Source organism: Furipterus horrens, unplaced genomic scaffold (assembly GCF_987537825.1).
Source record: "Furipterus horrens unplaced genomic scaffold, mFurHor1.1.pri manual_scaffold_4, whole genome shotgun sequence".
In the NCBI taxonomy this organism is placed as follows: Eukaryota; Metazoa; Chordata; class Mammalia; order Chiroptera; family Furipteridae; genus Furipterus; species Furipterus horrens.
Genome location: NW_028327174.1, coordinates 13,545,606 through 13,568,893, shown reverse-complemented (window position 1 = coordinate 13,568,893; position 23,288 = coordinate 13,545,606). Strand labels below are relative to the sequence as shown.

Sequence of the window (23,288 nt, the reverse complement as noted above, 5' to 3'; positions counted from 1 at the left end):
TGCTCTGTCTCCTTGAGCTAATGACTCCGAACATCAGCTCTCCCATCTGTGAAATGGCGCTGTGCCTCCCGTCGGGACCGTCTGATCGGTTGTTGTGATCATGCAGGGGGACCTGGCACCTTATGAGAGATTGCACACACGTAGGGGATCGTTTTCATCCCGTATTGGGTACTGAGGACTTAAACTGTGTTTCTTCACAGGGGAGTCACCTGAATGATTTGTTATGAATGCAGCTTCCTGGGCCTGTAGCACAGGTAGGATTTGCAGAGTGGGCCCTGGAGTCTGCATTTTAACCAGAGCATCTGTGAGCCATCACCTGCCCTGCAGATTCTTGTGTTCAATAGAGTTTGATATCCAGGTACTACTTAAAAGCATCATGGCAGGACCATGAGAAATGGACACGCAGTCATACAGTGTGCATGGTTAAATGCTCAAATGAGATGTGTGCTTATGGGAGCTCCGTGGAGCTGGGGGAGGGGATCTGGGATGAGTAGGGGCATCTGGCTGGGAGTGCCTGGTGAGCAGGAACAGATGCAGGAGGGGAAGCCCGCATCTCTCCTGGCCTCTCCCTGGCTGTGTGTGTCGGGCTGCTGGGCTGGTGGTCGGGGGATTTTGTACTGTCTGCTCCCTGACCTGCACCTGCTGCCCTGACTGGGGCTCTGAGCAGCACTGGACTGGCTGTACAAACAGGTGCCCTGGGTCCCTAACTGGCTGGGCACAGCAGGGCCACTCTGAAAACAGGGCATCACCAGGGCCTTGTCCTCACTGGTTTTCCCCCAGTAGGCTCTGAAAGTGCCTCTGCAGGTCCTTCGTGCATGCATTTGAGAGGGCAGAATGGCATAGAGCCCAGCATTTTGGGAACTACCTGCCTGGGTCGAAATTCTGTCTCTGTGGCTCTCTTGCTGTGTGACCTGAGACCAGTTACTTAACCTCTCTGTTCACATGGCCTCTTGCCACAGAGGGTTGCCATATGGATTTTCCCTGAATTAATCCACACAAAAGCCTTGTTGCAGGGCTTGGCACATGGCAAGAGCTCAACGATTGTTAGTTACTGATGACAATTATCAGTCTTTCACCAATAACCATTTATTGAGCACCTACCACACTAGGTACAGGGGAGGGGCTAGACGTGTGAGGAGCCCCTGGTCTGGGTGTGAAGCAGCTTCCTGTGACATGGTGTGGTAATAGCGGCGTGTCCAGGACACAGGTCACACCAAGCGCATAGTGGCTGCCTCATCAATTGGCCCAGAAAAAACACTTGGGTGGGGCCTTGAAATGAGGGGACAAAATAAGAGCTGTGAAATGGCCCATCCAGGGTGTGACATCTCACTTGTTTGCTCTGCTTTTCAAAGAAATGGGGACAGGAGGCCTTTTGACCCCTCACCGTCTCTCTCTGGGAAGCCAGCAGCTGAGTCCAAGGCCACGTTGGAGCAGACGGAGGGTCTGCTGGCCCCTGGGCCGCAGCTGCCTGGAAGGGGCCCAGCCAGCAGAGGTAGTGAGCCTCTCGGAAGCACCTCCACAGCGTCCCCAGGTCACTGCCGGTGCACGGATGGGCCTCTTCCCCACAGACCTGCAGCAGCGCCTCTGCGTCCTTCTGAACGTGGCCACATCTGCTGTCTGCTTACAAGTCGTCTTCCCGAGGCCAGTTTTTCCTGGCTGCCCCCTTTCATCCTGTTTATACGTGTGCCTTAACATTGGCTGCCTCCTCCGGCATTCCAAGCCAAAGGGCGCACACTGACCGGAACTTTCCTTGGAGGGCTGATTCACTGCTCACAAAGGTTGTGGAGGGGTGGAGGGTGGGCGTATCCCTCACGCTGACCCCGCCCTGAGCACAGGTGCCACCCGGACAGTTGCTGTGCCTCCAGCGAATGGGCAGAAAGTCCAATCCATGAGCAAAGCCAAGTGCAGATGAGCGCACCGGTGAGAGTTGACACCCTCCAGCGTGTGCGCGTGGGTGGCTGTGTACCGCGCTGGGAAGTGGAGACTTAAGTCCTGCTTGGTTTGGAGGTATAAAGAACACATACCTGAAAGAAGTTTTCTGTTCATTTCATCTTGGGGGGACAGGGAGCAGAGGAGGGAGGATCTGTGTCTTCCGTCCCAGGCTTTCAAGCTGTGGCTTTGAGGCCACATTTATAATAGAAGAGCAAGCAAACTGATGTCAGTGAGCCCTCACCTGTCCCTGCACCAGCCACGCACACGACCTCTCTGTGCCGCTATATTCTCGTCTGTGAATCAACCCCTCTCAGGGTCGAGGGGGTCCAGGAAATAATACGTCAGATTTCTAGCACCAAGGAAAGGTTTCTGGAACGTTAGTTCCCTTCCCTGCCCAGCCCTGCCTTCCTCTGTCCTGACCTGTCCCACCCTGTCGTGCGTGTAATGATTCCACAATGGGGTTTGGAATGAAACCGTGGTCCTCCCCACTCATTCATCAAATAGTTTTGAGAGCCTGCTAGACAGCAAGGATACAGCTGGAAAGGGGACAGACGCGGAGCCTGCCCCGTGGGCTTACTGTAGCCATTTGTCCCTGCTGATGCTGGAGTCCCCTGGGATGGCAGGTCTGCCTTGCCCTGCTTGCTCTGGTCAGAGGCCGGAGGGCATCCTCAGCTATGCCGTCTTCTCCAGGGGAGAAAATTGAGCCTTTGGTGGCCGGAAGTTGTGTTCTGGGGGCACCTCCTGTTTCGGGGTCCTTGGGATCAGGGAGTGGTGGGCTGTGGCCTCGCAGGAGTCAGTGCGTTATACTGGTGTGGACCAGACCACACCACGTGCCGGAAGCCAGCAAGGCTTCTCCCACACACATGCATACCATGGAAGGATCGACAAACATACCTGTTACCTTAAGAAACTCCCTAGCCCTTGACTGCATCCTGGCAGGAAATCCACCTGGCATTTCTTCATGACTATTTTAACCTCTAGGGGCATTTCTCTGTGGCCTGAAAACTAATCACTGGACTTCCACTTATAAAGTCACCTATCACATTTGAAGTTGACCTTCTTGGCCTATCTCCAAGTCTCCTCCACCTCTTATCCCTTCTCCAGCCCCACCCTCCAAGGGGTCAGGGATGGGAGAGACTCCAGGATGGGTGACGGGGAAGAGTACCTGTCACCCTCATTATCATGTAGTAAAACACCCTTTGCTGTTCGGCTGCCTGAAATTGCCCTGTCCCGATGCCCCTCTCATCAGAGGCCCGATCACTGGGGCGTCTGTGGGATCAAGGCAGTGGTATCATTGGCCAGTACGCTCAGTCCCCAGGGTCTCTTTGCGCATCCTCCTTCCCAGCTTGCTAGTCACTTAGGAGACCAGATGGCAAGACAAATGCTGGTTTATTTTGCAAGGACATAGGAATTAGAATCTCTCCTTCTTTCTTGAATTATATTCAAGTATTTTTAAACACTGATTTCCAGGTGCACAGTCCACAAAGAGGGCATCAGCCTTGTGCTTTGAACTTGATACGTAAATATCATCTCATTTAATTCTCACTGTGCACTCAAGCCCCATTATAGATTGGGAAATGGAGGCCCAGACCAGTTAAGTGACTTGTCCAAAGCCACACAGCTGGGGTTCCCACCCATGCCCCATGCCTCCAGGTTGTGTGCCCTTCCCACAATGCTGTGCTGCTACCCAGCTCGTTAGAAGATGGTGTTGGTGAGAAGTATCTTACATGTAAGTATAGAGGGCATGGAGCCAGACTTGGAATTTTGCTTCCTCTAAGATATTGAGATCCCATAAGGAGAAGATCTCCAACTAGATCCAAGATTCCTCAGTGGGGTGGAAGAATAAGGAAAGGGGAAGTCTACAAGACCTTGGTGGAAAGAAGTAATACTGGGACTGTGGATATCAAGAAAGGGCCTTGGCTGATTCTGGGGGCACCCTCAAACCCAGCAAGTTCCTCAATGCCACAAGGGTGTGGCATTGAGGAACTGCACCCCTGAGCAGAACTGAACCTCTGAGCCAGGGTCACTCAGTGGTAGTGGCAGCTAACCCTTTAGCACATGCAGTATTTCAGGCATTTTTCTGAGTACTTTCTGTATTCCGTGGGGTCTGCACTACTGCTATTGCCACCTTACAGTTGAGGAAATTGAGGCACAGAGAGGTAAAGAAACTTGCCCAAGGTCACACAGCTAACGAAGTGGGAGAGCTGAGATTCAGCCCAGGGAGACTGGCTCTTATCTGCCCTGTCTTTGAGGAAGGAAACTATTTGAGACTTGAAGTTCAAAGGAGGTGGGTTTGGGGCAGAATGAGGAAGGGTTTCTTTGAAAAGCCAGCCAGGGTGACTGAGCTTTCTGATGGACTGCCTGGTGGCTGCTCTTGTAGCCCACCTTGGTGCAGGTGTGGTCACCAAGCAAGCATCCACGAGGGCTGCCAGAGAATGTGGTCCATGCCCGCTCCCTGCACTACCAGCCCTCTCTGCAGCCCTGGCCAGGCCCAGCTCCTCGGGACAGAGCAGCAGCATTCTCCCTGTGCCAGTCCCCGGTGACCTTGGGGAGAGACAGCTCCTGCCAGCAGAGCTGTTTGCCTGGAGGCACCTGGTGAGTGCTGCCTCCAGAAGGAGCAGATGCAGGGGCTGGATGACCTCACACTTCTCTGTGGACGTGGACGTGCCTTTCTGCCTGTTTCATTACTGTTTTTAAAGTTGTATATGAAGGCGGCTGGAGATGCATAACTGCTTGAGGAACATCAGCCCCAAAATCCGTACGGAAGAGGAAGGTTAGTCTCAGGATCTGAGTTGCTTCTGCCGTGACCAGGAGTGAGGTCCCTCCTCCAGGCCACCAAGTTACAGGCCCTATGTAGGCACATGGTGGGTGACGTTCATGTCCCCCCACCCCAGGCCCACTTTATAGATGTGGAAACTGAGGCTCAGAGAGGTTGACTTGTCCAAGGTCATGCAGCAAACATGGGGTAGGATTAGAACCCAGGATTGGAACCTAAGCAGCTGCGTGTTCCTCCTGGTCTGAGTATGGATGTGGGTGGAGATAGGATGGATTGCAATACCCTGGTCCCTTATTCCTTACTGTGCCAGGGATAGGGGTGAGGACCTCCGTTCATTCCACCCTTCACCCCATGGATTGAATGTGTTATTACACAATAAGAACTTAGAATGATGCTTGGCACGTAGCACTCAAAAAATATTAGGTCTCCTGGTGGTGCCGCTCACTGGACTGTTACTAATGCAGTTGACCCTTGGACAACATGGGGGTTAGGGGTGCCAACCCCCTGCAGAGTTGAAAATCTGTGTCTAACTTTTGTCTACTGTTGATTGGAAGCCTTACCAATAACACAGTGAATTAACACATATTTTGTATGTTGCATTTATTATATACTTATTCTTACAATAAAATAAACGAGAAAAGATGTGATAAAGAAAATCTTAAAGAAAATATAGTTTTGAAAAAAATCTGCGTTAGTGGACCCGTGCAGTTCAAACCCATTCGAGGTTTAACCGTAATAACAGCAATGGTAACAGTAACATGAGGTGCTTCTGTGGGGGACCACCAGAAAAGGGGACACCTGACTGACCTGAGCAGGGTGGGGTCATCATTTTAGAGGAAGTGAAGAATAAAGGGAGGCCAGAAAGCTCACAGGGGTTGGCAGGAAGAGAGTGGCAAATCGAGGGGGACATGAGGAATAGCTTTTGGGACAGAAGACTCAGGCTTGCACACGTCCCTTAGATGCAAAACACACACTTTGGAGACACGCCAGCAGCCGGGCGTGGCCACCAGGCAGCCCCGCACGGAGCCGTTGGAAGACGGGAGTGGAGCGCACACAGGGCCTGTGCTCCAAACTCAGGAGTCTAAACTCCCCGTGGGAGGCAGTAGAGACTCGTGGCGGCTTAACAAAGTGCAGGAGTGATTAAATCAAAGCTGTGTTTAGAGGGACCATCAGGCCAGAGGTGATGTGGTTTGTGCCCACGTTGTCAGCATGGGGAGCTGGTGGGCAGCGTGCCTGGGCAGAGAACAGTGCCATGCCCTGGGGCAAGGGCATGGGAAGAGGCGGGTGACAACTCACTTTCAAGTGTTTGGAGTTTGAGGTTCCTATGGGACATTATGGGATGATGACCAATGAGAAGGTGTGACTCTGAAAGGTCTAGGGAAAGAGCATCCCACGTGGAAGGGCCGGAAGTTCACACCCGAGATGAACTGAGTGTGCTGTGTTCACTGACAGAGAGGCAGGGAGGCCGGGAGGGAGGGAGGGGAGGTAAAGGCAGACCCATTTTGCAGAGGAGGCTGCTGGGCAGAGGCCAGTGACTCACAAGCTCATCCGGCAAACACCACCTGGCCTGGCCGAGCTGGGGCTTTGCCCTGTGGCATCCAACTTACTCCTCTGTTTCCAGATGTTTCTGGTTAGAAATTTCTATAAAACTCAGAGAAAATGCCCCACCCTTCTGGATTCGGGCCTGTTTGAAGAGCACCTGGACTGACTGAGCTGGGTAGGAGGAGCCCAGAGAAGCAGGTGGGCAGCAGGCCAAGCCCACATCAAGGGCGTCCCCGAAAGCCCACGTGCGTGGATGGCTGTGCACCCACGTGCAGCGTTAGTGCCCGTGACGGATTGGCTCTGCCCTGAGCTGGCCAAGGTGTGGCTTCGTGGAGGCTGGTTCAGTTCTGAACTCCACCCAGGCACCCATGGAAGACAAGGGTCCTTCAGGCCCCCTTAAATTTCCTAAACAAAGCTGTAGATGTGCTAGAAGTCGGTGTAAAACTCGCTGGAAACCCGATTTGCGAAAGCCAAGGAGAAAGGTGGACCTCTGCTGTGTGAGGTACTTCCATCATGGGTCTTGACAGAAACAGAACATGGCTTCTGGGGACAAGAAAGCAAAAACCATGCTCCAGGGCTTACACAATCGAAACTAGGAGTATCTTTGCAAAGAAAAATTTGATTTCCCTTTAACGCCATTTACAGATGATTTTTATGGGGCATGCTCCCTAAGCAACTACTTCTGGGAATTTCTAGAACTCCGGGAAGGGTATTCAATCAGAGCTTGCTTCCTAAGAGTTTACTTCGGTAATCGTTGCCCGAATGCCTTCATGCACCCAGAGTTCATGCCTGGCCCTGTGAGGTCGATCTGAGCTGTGGATTAGCTGTGGGGGCCGTCGCTGGCTTGGGGCTGAGAATCCACACTCCAGAGCTGGACCACCAGGGTCACACCTGAGCCTGTAGGTGAACTTGTAGTTTTCTGTCGTCAGGCCACCTTAGGGTCGTAGACTTGTTAATGAATGGTCAGTTGGTGCACTCTTCTAGATCGTTCTGCTTTACTCCAGATCCCACACTGACCCTTTGCCCAGCACCTTCCTCAGAACAGTACCAGAGACACAAGACTGGAGGTATTTCTGCCTTTGAGGGTTTAGTTTTTACGTTTTTCAGAAGATGAAACAAGGGAAAGGGAGTACTTTTCCTGGTGGTTTGGTACCCCGGGCCCAGCGGGAAAATATGACGAGCAGGCAAAGTGAGAGGTGAGCGGAGGGGAAGGGCGCGCCATGGCTCTCTCCCTGGGGATGGCTATGGCGACCTGTCCCCACCTGTCACCAGGTGCCTTTGTTCCCTGAAGCTCAAGGGTCTCCGAGGCAGGATCCCACCACCACAGGATGTCGATTCATTCGTGAAAAGCAGCTCCCCTCCCCCAGACCCTCTGTTCTGAACCTCTCTGGTCATTGCTTTGGCTCAGATAATGCCACTTAGTGTATAAAAAAAGATTCCCAGTGGCCCTCCTTGCCCCGCTGTGTAATTATGTCTGCGAAGCTTCCTTTTGGGAAGGCCTGGCATGGCGGGTGCTACAGCCTCCCGTGGGCCCCAGTGGCTCATACAGTTTCAGCAGATCGGCCTGTCCCTGTCCCTTTGGACCCACAGCTTATACAGGAAAGGCCATCGAGCCCGACCCAGAGGTGCCATGGTCCCCTTCCCACTGTGTCTGCGCCTCCTACTTCCCACCCACACCCTGCTTACATGGCCTTCTCTGGCCCAGCTCACAACGTCTGACCCCTCCAGCCTCACAGGAGCCCCCTTTGGGGGAAATCATTCCCCACCAAGGAAAGGAACTGGCTACGGTCTAATCCTACTCTATCCGCACACCCACTTTGTGAGGTGGATAATGGGCTCCCAGGTGACTGAGCACTTACTAGCGTGCTAGTGTGAATAATATAACTCATCTGATCTTTCGCCACCTTGGAGGCAGGGGCTGTTGTTTGCCCATTTTGCAGATGGGGAAATAGAGACTTGAGGAGGTGAAGAAAGCCCCCAGCGGCCAGGCTAGCAGGTACTAGACCAGGGAGTCTGTCACCAGGTACACCCCGTCCCTGAGTTAGCACCTGTCCACTGCCACAGATTGCATTTGTAATGTTTTCCTTTCCTCAGCTGCGGCCTGTTAGAATGGGAGATTGCTCCCCGAAGACTGGCCTTATCTGGCTTGGCTTTGCACTAACCTCCTCCCACTACAGCCCCTCCCCTCCTCCCAGTGCCTTGCTGACGATTAAAAGGCAAACTAGGGGCAGCTGCTAGGTTGAGGTGTCCCTGCCAGGGATGGAGAACAGGGCTGGGAGGTCAGTGACCTGCTGGGCAGTAGGAACAATCCAGATCCCACTGAGGGGCACCATGGGACCTGCAGGCTGCAGGCTGGACCACCTGGAGGCTAGGGACAGCCGTGTGCCTGCGCGGCAGAGGCCACATGTCAGAGCCTTCCGCACCGCTCAGGAGCCTGGCATGTGGGCACAGGCGGGCCTGGGCTTTCTTACCCGCTCCACCCTGTGCTCACCACAATTTGGCCTCCACCCTGGGCGGACGGAGGAAGTGAAAGGGCAAGTGACATCAGCCACTCTCCTTCCTTGTAGCAGGCCCTTAGGACAGAAGTCTAATAAAGGAAGATGAATGCCAAGGATTTCTCTATCCTTTCATTACCACATTGGCCTGAGTACAAGATGAGGGATGTGCATTGAACACAAAAAGCTGTTTTCACCATCGCATGGAACCTCAGGTCAGTGCTAGCATATATGCCCATTTTACAGGTGAGAATACTGAGGCTACTTGTTAAGTAAGGTAACTTGCCCAAGGTCCACAAGCAGTAGGGGATGGAGTCAGATTTTAACCACAGGCTGCCAAGCCACTCTTCCCCTTGATGGAAGGGGCTACGAAATAAAGAAGACTTCTATTTTTCTTAAGGGAAAGAACCTTGCACTGTGATTATCAGTTGCCTGGGCATGAAGAGCAGCTGCAGGCCAGGGAATATGCTTTTTTATTTTAAAGATTTTATTTATCATCAATGCACAAGAGAAACATTGATTAGTTGCCTCTTGCACACCCCCAACCGGGGACCTGGCCCACAACCCAGGCACATGCCCCAACTGGGAATCGAACCGATAACCTTTCGGTTTGCAGGATGATGCTCAACCCACTGAGCCACACTGGTCAAGGCAAGGATATGCTTAACTCTTTGCAAGTTTTATCCCTAATAAACCTCATGACAGCCTGGGACCTATGTGCTACTATCAACCCTCTCCTTACAGACAAAGAAACTGAGGCTAAGAGGATAGAAAGGACTGGCCCTAGGTCTTGTGGCTAGTCAAGGGTGTTGTCAGGATTCCTGGCCAGATGTGTCTACCTGACTCCAGCATCTGACCTCTGACCCCTGTGTCAGGTCAGCTCAGCAGAATCCTGGGCTTCCTAGGCAGGATGAAAAACCAAATGCTCTCAATATTTGTTCTGTATCTATTTAATGGGATCAGGAAGACACTGATTTTTCTATAAAAATTCTGTCTTGAAATTGATTCATTTATTTCCTTCCACTTGCCCCAACAGGTCACTATTCTTTTTGAAAGATAAAATTGTCAAGACTTTTCCCAGATCTTGCTTCACTTTTAATGAGTTTCCCAATCAAGCCGGCTTGGGGGCAGGGGAGGGTGCGCAGTGCCCCAGTCCTTGTCTAGATCGTGAAGGAAGTCATTGGCTCCTGTTTCATTTCAGGATTCCCACTGATCGTGACTCCACATGTGTCACCAGAATGGTCCCCCTAGGTTGGTAGAAGGTAGCAAGGATGTTTTTCACACCTCACAGAGATGTTTAAGCACCGCAGAGTGAGGGACTAGCCCACCTCACTCTGTCCCCGAGTCCATCTCTGTGCCACCAGCCCGGGCTACTGGGTGGACGGAATGAGAAAATTCCTCCTGTCGCGACCCAGTGCAGCAGCCCCGACCAGACCCAGGCCTCGGTCTGCCACTCCAGGCATGAGTTCCCATCTCTGGGCCTCGGTTTTGCCCTCTGAAAATCGGAGCATGGTATCAGAGGACCACAGAGGTATTTGCCAGCTGTAAGCCCCGTGTCCCGAGGACTCTAAGGGTGTAACATCACCGGAAAGCTATGCAGACCGAGGGTATTTGCACCTCTGATGTCACTAACTTGAGGTTGGCTTACTCATCTCTGGGCCTCGGATCAAAGTCCGTGACACCACGTGTGGTCTGTCAGGTATATCTGTCTGTCCCTAGACGTGACCTGCGATGCAGCCCAGGTCCGTACGTTCCTTGGTAAACAGCAGGTGGACTGAGGTGTGTTTGCCACTGTGGCACTCGATCGTGGCCTTCCATTATGCCCGCAAGTGGGCCGTCCTTGAGAGAGGGAGAGGGCAGTGAGAACTGGAAAGGCGTTCGTGTGTCGGCACAAAGCTATTCACCCTTTTCTAAGACCTGGAAGGACTGGGCACTGAGTGCCCAGCACTAGGGATAAGTGATACCCAGGACCTGCCCTGAGGCCCTGGAGGAGGGAAAGGAGATAAACTCACATCAGGCACAGTGATAATACCAGCATCAGGGTGGAGCAGCTTGCGACAAAGGGGTCAAGGTGGTGGAAATGGCTCCGTGGGGTGTGTTGGTGACTGTGGTGGGTAGAGAGGAGTAGCCTCCTGGGCAGGGGTGGGAGAGGCTATTGGGGCCCCATCCACGGAGCTGGCTCAGCCTCTCCTGGTTGCCAAAGAAGGAAACACACAACCTGCAGAATGAAATTCCGGAGCGTGGCTCACGCGTACGTTTTGAACAGCAGGGAAATGAGACACTGTATTGTTAAAACATGCAACTCGATTAAGAAGTCAATAGACCTTTTTGGGTGGCTCTCAATACATACTTCCCTTTGGAAGTCCATGCACACGAGACGGGTCTGCTGATACATACTAAGAGCTCATCTCTACATATCTAGAAAATTGCTCTTTAGACCACTAATTTGCTAAACGGCTGCTGATCAAGTTGCCCCCATTTCCTTCTGCCCATCTCCTATGTCAGCGAGATATTGAATCGCCAAAGCCAGGCGTTTTACACGGGTGACAAATGTGTTTGACCTTAACTGCAGACCCCGCTCATGTAAAAACAATGTTCCGTCAGCAGTTCTCAAAATGGGGTGCAGGCCCACCAGCCTTGCAGAATCACTCCGGGTCAGTGGTCAGGGGCAGGTACCTAGGACAACCAGCCAGATCCACTGAGACAGAATTTCTCAGGAATCCACACAGGTAGGCATTCACATTTCACCAAACACCCACTGTGAGTTTTACAAACACCAAAGATTGAGAATCGCTATGAGGCAGAGCAATGTGCTCACTATATTGCCGGCCACTTAGGAAGCAACCCTTTAGTATTTACGATGATACAGAGAATTATTGTTTACTAAACGCCTGCTATGTGCCAGGCAACACACTAGTGCTTTCCTTATGGGTGCTCACTGAGTCCTCAAAACCACCCAGAGAAGTAGACACTATTATTGTCCCCATTTTACAGATGGGGAAACTAAGGCTGAAGAGGTCAAGTGATTTGGACAAACTCTGAGTAGTAGAACAGTCTGGTGAGTCTGGGAAGAGAATCAGGAAGAGAGTCCACGGAGCCAGTTGGTCTGAGGAAAGAGAGAGCCGATGGAGAAGCTGGGGGGTGGGTCATAACACTGCCCATGAGTAGCATTGCTGCTTGGGAGGCTCATCGGGGTGGGGCGCCCTCAGCCATGAGGCTGCGAAGTGGAACCCTCCTCCCGCTCCCCCCTGCCAGCAGTCAGCGTCAGTCAGCAGGTGCACATTCTGCCTGCCCTCTGGCTTCTTATTTCCTAGGAAGTCCAGCCTCTGGAGCAGTGTGGGAGCAGCGTTCCTTCCCCGCCATTGTCCCTGTTCCGGGACACCATTCATCGGAAGCCAGTCGAGCTTGGCAGCCACTCCATTCCTATTCCTATGCCCCTTCCGCACCCTGCTCAGGCCTCCGGAAGCCCAAACAGCTGATCTGAAATGGAAATGAGGCTTTCTAGCCACACCTGGCCGGGCCAAGAGGGGACCGAGGCAGCACGCACCCCACACCAAACCCCCCCGGGCCAGCCCTTGGTGCCGGCACCCTCTGTTACAATCCCCCTCCTCCTGTTTCCTGGCCTCTCCAGATGGGTGGAAAGTACCAGTTTCTCCCCTCATCAAAGGCTGTTGCAGCCACTCAGAGCCCATTTCCTCCTGACACCGAGAGCCCAGCTGCCGCTCTCTTGGGCTCTGGCCGCTGGGCTGATGCTGAGCTCTCTTGCACAGCTGCAGGACTGGCGCCAGAAACCCTCCATGAGAAGAGAGGGCGGGGCTGCAGGGGTGGGCATCAGGAAGCCCACGCAGCCCCATCAGCCATTCGGTGGCCTTTAAACTCCCTGCCCTCCCGAAGTCATTCGTCCCCGTAGGCATTCCTTCAGTGGACAAAGCCTGATGCGTCTAGTATGGGCCCTGCCCTGGGGACACGGGAGTGACCAAAGCTGAAGCTAGCTGCCCCCCTCAGAGTTTGCATCCTAGAAGGCAGAGACACAGGCGAAGGGATGAGTGCTTGTAAGGAGGCAAGTGTTACAGAGAAAGCTGCTGCGGGGAAGGAGGAGGAGAGAGCCGAGGTCCCACCGGTGTCTCCCAATAACTACCGCTGACCGTGAGCTTTCCTGACTGCATTCTGGAGCTCCTGGAGTCCGCCCAGTTCCACGTGCCCCTGCCCGCAACTGCCTACTGGTCCCCGTAGTTAACCAAGCAAGGCAGCTGGGCTGCAGGCTCCAAGAGGGCCCCTCCCCCCTCCCTGGCCTCAGATGCCTGCAGGAGGGCGCCGGCTGGTGGCCCACAGGCAAGCCCAGCCCCAACAAGTAGGGTTTGGCCGACACCACTTCCTTTTTCTCTTATTTTTAAGATTTTATTTATTTATTTTTAGAGAGACGGGAAGGGAGAGAGGAAGGGAGAGAAACATCAATGTGTGGTTGCTTCTCAGGCACCCCCAACTGGGGACCTGGCTGGCAGCGCAGGCATGTGCCCCAACTGGAAACCGAACTCGCGACCCCTTGGTTTGCAGGCTGGCGCTCAATCCATGGAGCCACACCAGCCAGGGCCATTTTCTTAAATGTTATTTTCAATTGTAGCTAACTCTGAAGAATGTCAAGATTACACATATAATCTGGTTTACTGGCTTCTCTCCAGAAACTGAAAGATCTTGAAACACCAGGACCCTAGTCCCTTGTGACTACACGGTGAGATTTAAGTGGCGTCGCCCCCCCCACTTCGAGTGGCCCAGGGACTCCCTGGCTGACTCTGGAGGGCATATGAGTTTGTATCCCTAACCGAGGTCACCAACTTGAAACCCTGCATACAGAAGAAGCACCTTAACCACAAGCCTAAGGGAACCCTCCACTCACTTGTTTTCACCCGCAAAGCTCCCAAGGCAAGAATGCAGCTCAGAGCCTCCGCTTGCCTGGTCAGCGCTGGGCCCTGGGTCACCCAGCATCTCCTGTGGCCCTGCCTCACCTTCTAGGGCTCAAAATGCTCCCTGTCCCTTGCACCTTTTCCTTTGTTTGCTTAGGAAAGGTAGAAAAAGCTCCTGCAGAGAGTCCACCCCTGGTTTCCCTTGTGACAAGTTCGAACCCTCAGAAACCAACTTCCCCGGCAGTGTTCATGTCAGTTAATGTGGAATCACTTCTTTCCTAGACCCTGTAAGTTTCACAGCAGGTTCAGGCCAGACTGCATCTTTAAAGGCCCAATGTTTTTCTGCTTTCTTTTCTAAACATGAAAGTTTGTTTTAAGCATTCTGTAAATCCCAGTGGTTCCTGTAAACACACCCCAAAACATCTGAGAACCATGGCCCTTTAGACCTTTGGCCTCTGGCCCTACTGCATGGAAAACCCCTTCCATTAAATCTGAGGACCAGGATGGTGAAACTTACGTAAGATCACATGCAGGTCACTGCTCAAGTCCAGTCTGTGCGTTAGTTTATAGCTTCTGGCATTGGAGCCTCTCAGGCAGCGGCCCCACCTGGGCAGCTCTGGAATCCCCAGGGAGCTGAGCACACCCAGAGCAAGTCCATCAGGCTTCTGAGGTTGGCCCAGGCCTCAGTTTTCCCATCCATAAATTGGGAATACTAATGTTATCAAGAGGGTTAATGATGTTCTAGAGCATAAGGATTCACGGTGGCCGGAATGTAGTAAGTGCTCAATAAACAGTAGCTAGTACCCATGTCCACTGTGTGCCTCTTTTAGCCGTGCCTGTGGTTTTCCCAGTGATTCCTCATGACATGCCTTTTTCATGAGACTTTTGGAATTTCTGTACGAGAAAGAAAAGTAATAGAACCACAGTCAATCAGGTCATCAGGTTCTCTTCCCCATCACCCCAATTCTAAAATGGATGGGATGACCACAGTGCATTAAGATTTTCAACTGAAGAAACGGAGGCTGGGTCCACACTACCAGACGTTGATGCCAGCTTTCACCAAGCCTCCCTCACTCGATGCCGCCACGTTTACCTTTGTCTCGGGGTTTCCCCTTATTCTCAGGAGGCTGTTCCTCCTTCTGTTTGGGTTCTTGTATCTGAGAGAAATTGTAAACACCACAGAAGATGTTTTAACTTAAGAGAAACGAGCTTTTCTTCCTTTTAAGATGAATCAGTAAATTTTGAAAGATGTTTTTAAACAGTTTCCTAACTTTGGTACTTAAATTTAATTATAGATGCCTTTTTTAAAATGTCCAAATTAAAAATAGACATCTAAACGAGAAGGCAGGACACAGCCTAGGGCCTGTCGCGTGTTCACGGTTTCCTAGAATCAGCCCTTGCTCTGACCTAACTTATACTTTTGGGAGATGAAAGGGAGGTGGAGGGAATCAAGGCTGGAACTGGAGGCAGACCTAGGAGACTCTTGGCAGCAAATGACGAACCTGGATTTCGTGTTCTGTAATTAAGAAAAGCCGTGAATGGGTGAGAGATGTTGCATTACTGTTATTTCCTTATAGTGTAATGCTGTGGTTCTCCAAGTGTGGTCCCAGACCAGCAGCATCAGCCTCACCTGGTGGGATGGGCTTCCCGCAACCCCAGATTCTTATGTTGAAGTTCTGTCCCCAGTACCTTTGAATGTAACTGGCCTTTAAAGGGGTGGTTAGCCCTGGCCGGTGAGGCGCAGTGGGATGGACATCATCCTGTAAAACTGAAGAGTCACCAGTTCCATTCCTAAGCGGGGAACATGCCTGGGTTGTGGACTTGGTCCCTGGTCATGAAGCGTGCAGAAGGTGGCCAGTCGATGTTTCTCTCTCACATCGATGTTTCTCTTCCTCTCTTTCTCCCTCCCTTCCCCCCTCTCTAAAGTCAATCAAAGAAAAACAATTTTTTTAAAGAGGTGATTAAATTGGGAGGGCCCCAATCCAGTAGGGCCAGTGTCCTCATAAGAAGAGGAAGAGACACCAGGCACAAATGTGCACAGAGGTGCAGCCACGTGGAGAGGCAGCAAGGGGGTAGCTGTATGCAAGCCAAGGGGAGAAGCCCAGAGGAGGCTGGCCCTTCCCACACCCCCAGAACTGTAAGAAAATTATTATCTGCTACCTAACTCACCCAGTGTGTGTGGTATTTTATTATGATCCCTGGGGCAAACTAGCGCCCTTGGGAACTTGCTAGAAATGCACATTCGCAAGCCCTATTCCTGACCTACTGAATCAGAAACTCAGGGTGGCACCCAGCAAACTGTATCTTTGCAAACCCTCCAGGTGATGTCCACAGTGAGAGCCACTAACATGAAGTATTAATACTTGGCAGTAGCGAGTCCCCCCAGAATGATGTGTGGTTGGAAGTACGGGCGGGTCTGTTAAATGTAAGCCTTCTTTCAGTAGGCTCTGGAGAAGTTCCAGTGGGCTCTTTAATGAGATGGTGTATATGAAAGTGTTCTGTAAATGCCAGAATGTTCTGTGGACTTTTCAACGGTGGTGAATCGTAACATTGGTATTCAGTCATCTGAGGCAAGCAACCCTCTGAGTACCACGAGCAAACGGAATCCAAGAATCTCCCTCCCTGACTGAAATTTCTGAGTTGCTTTAAATCTTGCTCATTCGTTCCCCCAAGCATTTGGAATGCTTCCCCTTTCTGAGCACAAAACAAGATTGAATCACGTGTCCCCTTCGGCCCCTGCTCCTAGGAAGCCCACAAGGCAGGCAGATCTTTAATCACAGCCCTTGGAGTTGGTACATTTGCCTTTTTCCTGTTTCAGTTTTATACTGCACATATGTCCCTTGTTGTAGTCACTTCAGATGCCTTGGAGAGAGAAAAGGAATGAATGGAGAAAGAGATTGATCTCACAGCTCTCAGATAATTATCAGATCAACAAACCTCTGCTTTGTGAAATTGATAAAACATGGCTAGAAAAGACAGGTGTTCTCTTTCAGTGACCAGGGAGCAAACTGCTTTTCATCAACGAGTCCTCTTCATGTCTTTGTCTTTCTGTTGTTTCATAGCTGAGGGACTCTTGAATAGACACCTAACTAATATTCAGGGCACTTGTTCGTTGTTGAAGAGTTGTATGGTCACACTTCTGGCCAAGATGGAGGCCTAGACAGACACACTGCATCTCCCTCCACAACTAAGAAGGACTACAACTACCTCAGAACTAGAAACAACCAGAAGTTCCAAAAAATCAAACTGCATGGAAGTCCAGCAAACAAAGATATAAAGAAAGTAGGAGGGGCGGAGCTGGGGCGGAGAGGACACAGTGTGGTGGTGGCAGCGGTGGCAGCAGCAGCAGGCTGGCGGAAAGTGCAGTCACACATTTTTAAAAGTCAGGAGGGACACCTGGGGAGTGTTCCCAGCTCCTCACCAGAATGTGCAGTTCACGGTTCCAGCACTGGGGAAAATCAAGCCTCATTGCTTCTGACTGTGCAGACCAGTGGGGGTTGGGGCAGATGAACAAACTGCCGGCCTCTCAGTAGAGTCCGTTTGTTTAAAGGGCCCTCACGGTCCTAGAACGTCTGCAGACCCACCCATTCTGGGAACAACGGCCAGGGCAACAGCTAGAGAGGCTCCAGTCCCATACAGAAGTGGGAGAAGTGCTTGGAAAAGGGGCGAGTGCTGGGCAGGCAGCTTTGTTCCCTCTCAGACCCCTCCCCCACATACAGCGCCACAATGTGGTGAAACTGGTCGCCTGCACTGATGATTACCTAAGGCTCCGCCCCTTGCAACGTAACAGGAGCGACAGCTCTACCTAAGACACAGAGGCAAACAAACACAGGAGCTTGTCAAGATGAGGAGACAGAGAAGTATGGATCAGATCAAAGTTCCAGTGGGAGAACTAAGTGACAAGGAGATAGCCAACCTCACAGACGCAGAATTCCAAACACTGGAATCTGAAAGATGCTTACAGGCTTGACAGATATGCTTGAGTATGGCAAACGCATAAGAGAAGAAGTGAAGGCTATGCTAAGTGAAACTAAGGAAAATCCACACAAAACCAATGATGAAGGGAAGGAAACCGGGGTTCAAATCAATGATTTGGAACATAAGGAAGAAAAAATGTCAACCAGTACAGAATGAGGAAGCAAGAATTGAAAAAAATGAGGAGAGGCTTGGGAACCTCTGGGACAACTTTAAACGTGCCAACGTCCGAATCATGGGGGTGCCAGAGGGAGAAGAGGAGATCAAGAACTTGAAAACTTATGTGAAAAAATAATGGAGGAAAACTTCCCAAAGTTTGCAAAGGAAATAGACATACAAGTCCAGGAAGCACAGAGAGTCCCAGGCGAGCTGGACCCAGAGGGGACCACACCAAGGCACATCATGATTAAAATGCCAAAGGTGAAAGATAAAGAGAGAATCCTAAAAGCAGCAAGAGAGAAGCAGAGAGTTATCTACAAAGGGGAGCCTATAAGACTATCAGCTGATTTCTCAAAAGGAACTTTGCAGGCAAGAAGGGACTGGCAAGAAGTATTCAATGTGATGAAAAGCAAGGACCCACAACCAAGATTACTCTATCCAGCAAAGCTATCATTTAGAATGGAAGGGCAGATGAAGTGCTTCCCAGACAAGATAAAACTAAAGGAGTTCATCATCATCAAACTATTATTATATGAAATGTCAAAGGAACTTACTGAAGAAAAAGATCAAAACTATGAACACTAAAATGACAGCAAACTTACAACTGTCAATAACTGAATCTAAAAAATAAAAACAAAATCCAACTAAGCAAACCAGAATAGGAACAGAATCATAGGTATGGGGATCATTTGGATGGTTATCAGCTGGGAGCGGGGAGGGGGAGAAATGGGGAAATGGTGCAGGGATTAAGAAGCATAATTGGTTGGTACAAAATAGACAGGGGGAAGTTAAGAATAATACAGGAAAGGGTGAAGCCAAAGAACTTATATGCACAACCCATGGATATGAACTAAGGGGGGTGGGATTGCTGGAGGGAAGGAGGGTACTGGGCAGAGGGGAGCAAAGGGGGAAAAATTGGAACTACTATAACAACATGATCAATAAAATGTACTTTAATAAAAATGCATCCTTTTATATTTTTTTTTTAAAGAAGAGTTGTTATGGTCACAAAAACTCCTGTGAGCCCTGCTTGGGGACCAGTATGAAACTGACATGCCCAGAATTGCATTGTTTTTTTTTAAAGATTAGAAATCGCTGCTTACCTGTGATCTGTTATATGCTATTTGTCCTAATAACAAACATGGAGATTTCTGGAACAGCCTGGGCTACTATTAGAAATCTCTCCTGTCCCATTTTGGCAGAATGGTGAAGAATTACTCTCTCCCTTATCTCCTGTCCAGGGTTCCCCTTAACCAGGTTTCTTACACCAAGGCTCAGGGATCCAGAGAAGTAACTCTCAGGGATCTGGAGTTCTGTATGAGAATTGTATTTATTTTGGTGATAATCTTTGGAAATTCATCAAAGCATTTCTGGATTGTTAGGGCCACCTGGGATAACCTTGCAAGTCCTTCCATATAAAATCATGGTGCATGTGTTCATTGATGGTCTTGGTGGCACTGTGTACAACCATTTCTATTGTCTTGGGTTCATCAGAAATGGGCCGACACAAAAATAGATAAATGATGAGTTTGTACTGAGCAAGGGTCATATAATGTTACAGTAATTAGAACTGAGAAAGTGGAGAAGTAGAGTCCTCATGTGGCACAAAGGAATGTCATATACCTACTTTTAGAATAAGTTAAATCAACACTAGTCTGAAACTATTTTAAAATAAAGAGTTAAAATTTAAACAGTTAAGTAAAATGGTTTGTTAAAAAAAGCATTCAGCCCTAGAGGCCCAGGTGAACGTCTTCCCCTGAGAAGGGGCCTGGCTCTCTCACGACCGAGAACATGCTTATTCTCTTGGCCCGCACACACCCCAGAGTCCTCTGAAGGGAAACCGTGCATGCCTCATTGCCACGGTATACTGTTTGCCGCCTCCAAGAAGGAAATGGAAGGGAAAGAAACCTCAAATACCACATTTCAAAGCCCCACTGAGTTATTTTCTGTCTCGGCAATTGGATGTAAAGTGATACAGTGGTATCGCTCCCCTTTTTCATGCCTTTGTGGCCCTGAATGCAGTATTAGGTGACATGCTAGCTCCGTGGGGATTCAGAAGGCCAGAGAATTGTCTCCAACTGAAAAGAGCTGTGGGGGAAAGGCAGGGGAAGGGGAATCCCCTTGTTTCTCTGCTCATTTAGTAATTATTGCCTTCAAAACTGTCCATAGTGATTCAAATGGGCAAAATTGATGGGCCTTTCTTCCTTCCTGGTCCTTCTGCTTCCTTTAGGACAATTTGTTGTTTTAAATAGCATGAATGTTCCTCTTAAGGAACATGCTAAGAAAACAGGAAATTCAAAAGTCACAGTTTTCCTATTCAAAATAAATATTAATTGAATTCCATGACCTAGGGCTGGCCTGCAACAATAGGATGTCTCCACCCCGTGAAGGTCCCTGGGTGTTGGAGACCAAGGTACAGGCACACCAGGGTGGCTCGGTCTCCTGTTTCTTATTCTGTGTGAGAACTGGTTCAGACTGGAAGTGAATGGCCTTTGGGGAGGAACGTTTGCTCCTAGAATTCAGAGGAGCACACACATCTTCCGATTGAGGCTGCCAACGGTGCCTCCTAGACTGTGAGCCCTTCAGGAAAAGGTTGCATCTCCCAGCGGAGCCAAGTAGAGAGCCTTGTACATTGTGAAATCTGCACACGTGTTTGAATGAATAGATGAACATGACAGAGACGAAAAGCTCAAAGCTAGTATATGCAAATACAGACACATTTTGGTTGAGGATATAATCCAGACTCACACTGCCTTATGCACCAAAGCAAATAGTATTAACTAATGTAACCAAAGCCCAGGAGTTGGGGGCAGGGGGGTGTGATTTCAACAAGCTATGGACCTAGGTATTCAGATGATGTCACCGGGAATACATCCCTCTGTCTTTTTGCTCTGTACCCTTCATTCCCAGTCTAGCTCTCCCTGCATGGTAGCCTTTTTCCTGGTCCCTAAGCTCAGCACCTTGAGAGAAAAGGGAACTGAGAATGGAAAATGGATTCCCAGAGGAAAATCGAGACACCAGTACCAGAGGAAACAAAAAGATACAGATGTCCACAATGACAGGCTTGTACAGAAAAACGGTTCCCTTTGCACTAAAATAGAGCAACCAAATGCCAGACCTCCATCCTTTCTTCCTACTTCACTCAAAAAGATGGAGCGCTGAACATCAGGGTAGGGTAGAAAGTGGGCAGCTTTGTTTGCCAGGCAGACCTGAGTTGAATGGTAACTCTGTCCATTGCTTACTGTGTGATCTCAAGCTAGTAACTTAACCTCTCTGTGCCTCCCTTTCCTGTTTCTGTCCAGTTAGACCAGAAGCTCCGTAAGGGTAGTTACCTCATTGTACTGTTTTATTACTGCATCCCCCATGCCTGGCAGCCTAGCACAACGGTAGGTTCTTGATATTATTAAATAAATCAACAATTGTTCAAATTTGTTGTACAGAGAAAAGGAAAACTGTATAAACATAGCTCTAGCAAAACACCCGTCATGCAGAGGGTGGTGGGTAAGTTATAGAGTTGATCACTATATTATTCTGCAAAGGAAGGATGGAATAAGGAACAGAACTAGCTGATGGAGACTTAGGCCACTTAGCGGTCCGTTGCCGCCTTGGCAGCCTGCATTGGCCATCATGGTTACGGAGGTGACCAAGTGGCAACACCCCTCACAAGGACTGAATTCTTATTCCTCTTGTGTCCCCTCTGCAGCTGGAGCTCTCCAACACGGCGGTCCTGCACCAGATGAGGCGGGACCAGGTCACAGACACGTGCCGGGCCAACAGCGCCATGAGCCGCAAGCGGCGCGTGCTGACGCCCAGCGACCTGAAGCACCTGGTGGTGGACGAGGACCACGAGCTCATCTACTGCTACGTGCCCAAGGTGGCCTGCACTAACTGGAAGCGGCTCATGATGGTCCTGACGGGGCGGGGCAAGTACAGCGACCCCATGGAGATCCCGGCCAACGAGGCGCACGTCTCCGCCAACCTGAAGACCCTGAACCAGTACAGCATCCCGGAAATCAACCACCGCTTGAAAAGCTACATGAAGTTCCTGTTTGTCCGCGAGCCCTTCGAGAGGCTGGTGTCGGCCTACCGCAACAAGTTCACGCAGAAGTACAACACGTCCTTCCACAAGCGCTACGGCACCAAGATCATCAAGCGGCAGCGGAAGAACGCCACCCAGGAGGCCCTGCGCAAAGGGGACGACGTCAAGTTCGAGGAGTTCGTGGCCTATCTCATCGACCCGCACACGCAGCGCGAGGAGCCCTTCAACGAACACTGGCAGACCGTCTACTCACTCTGCCACCCGTGCCACATCCACTACGACCTCGTGGGCAAGTACGAGACGCTGGAGGAGGATTCTAATTACGTCCTGCAGCTGGCGGGGGTGGGCAGCTACCTGAAGTTCCCCACCTACGCCAAGTCCACAAGAACTACTGACGAAATGACCACAGAGTTCTTCCAGAACATCAGCTCAGAGCACCAAACGCAGCTGTACGAAGTCTACAAACTCGATTTTTTAATGTTCAATTACTCAGTGCCAAGCTACCTGAAATTGGAATAAAGGGGTGGGGGGCGAGGGAGAGAATCGTGCTTTTTAATTTAAGATTTTTATTTGTCAAAAGAATTATATGAATATTGGGTTATTTTGTAAATTAATATTTCTTTGGGGATGATGCTGCGAGCAGCATAGTGAGAATTATTTAAAATCCTTAGTAGGGAAGGACAGCTATCTTTGAAGGGGAATAGGGTGGGTGTCCCTGTTTTTAGACATGAATACTGCAACACTGTCTCAAAGGTTTCCTTGTGTTCTGGTGAATTCCATGAATTGTGCATTCCATAAATTCTAATTAACATTATTTATAGTTATTTAAACATAGTCTCTGTATAGATTTCATTTTGTGGCAGCAAGATTCTAATGTCTCTGCATAAGACATGTGTTTCATTCTGCGCTTGCTACATAGCTTATTGGGGGTGTGAATGTTCCCCCTCACAGCTCATAGACTCACTGTGTGATAACAGCCATTGTGGTGTGTATTGATGCCACCATGCTTGAAATTCTGCTAGAAAGAAGTGGAAAGAGGCACCTTTGCAAGGGACTAATTCCAAACCAATTTTCAATCAACCCAAAAGTCCCTTTCCCTAAAGAAATGTGATTTTTGTTTAACCCAAGAAGAGAGCTAATTGTAGTTTGTTTTTTTCTTTTCACCAGAATTAGTAGTCTGCTAGAATAGGCTTTTCTAAATAAATTTTTAACTGGCAGTGCCAGTTGTGATGAAGGTGAAGTGGCTGATGCTTTATAGTCAACAAGTATTTATCGAGCAGCTACTATGTGCTGGACCTCTTTCTAGGCCCTGCAGATAGAGCATTGAACAAAACCAATGGTCTCAGCCCTCAAGAAGCTTTACATGGTCACAGAGTCTCCAGCTTGACAATGAGCAAACCCCCTGATATTTTAGACATAACATGTGGTTTGGACTCTTCATAAGCAGGTCCTTGACCCCTACAAACCTG

General features: G+C 50.1%; 1 protein-coding gene across 2 annotated transcripts in view; it reads left to right on the top strand.

Moving 5' to 3' along the window:
* The window catches only part of CHST11 (carbohydrate sulfotransferase 11), a 247,030-nt gene extending 224,050 nt beyond the window's left edge, over nt 1-22,980 (top strand). For both annotated transcript variants that reach the window (XM_090275346.1, XM_090275347.1), the window contains exon 3: nt 21,484-22,980. In XM_090275346.1, coding sequence (XP_090131472.1) covers nt 21,484-22,338 — 855 coding nt within the window. In that variant the 3' untranslated portion in view covers nt 22,339-22,980. The remainder of the gene's footprint in view (nt 1-21,483) is intronic.
* Nucleotides 22,981-23,288: the final 308 nt, after the last annotated feature.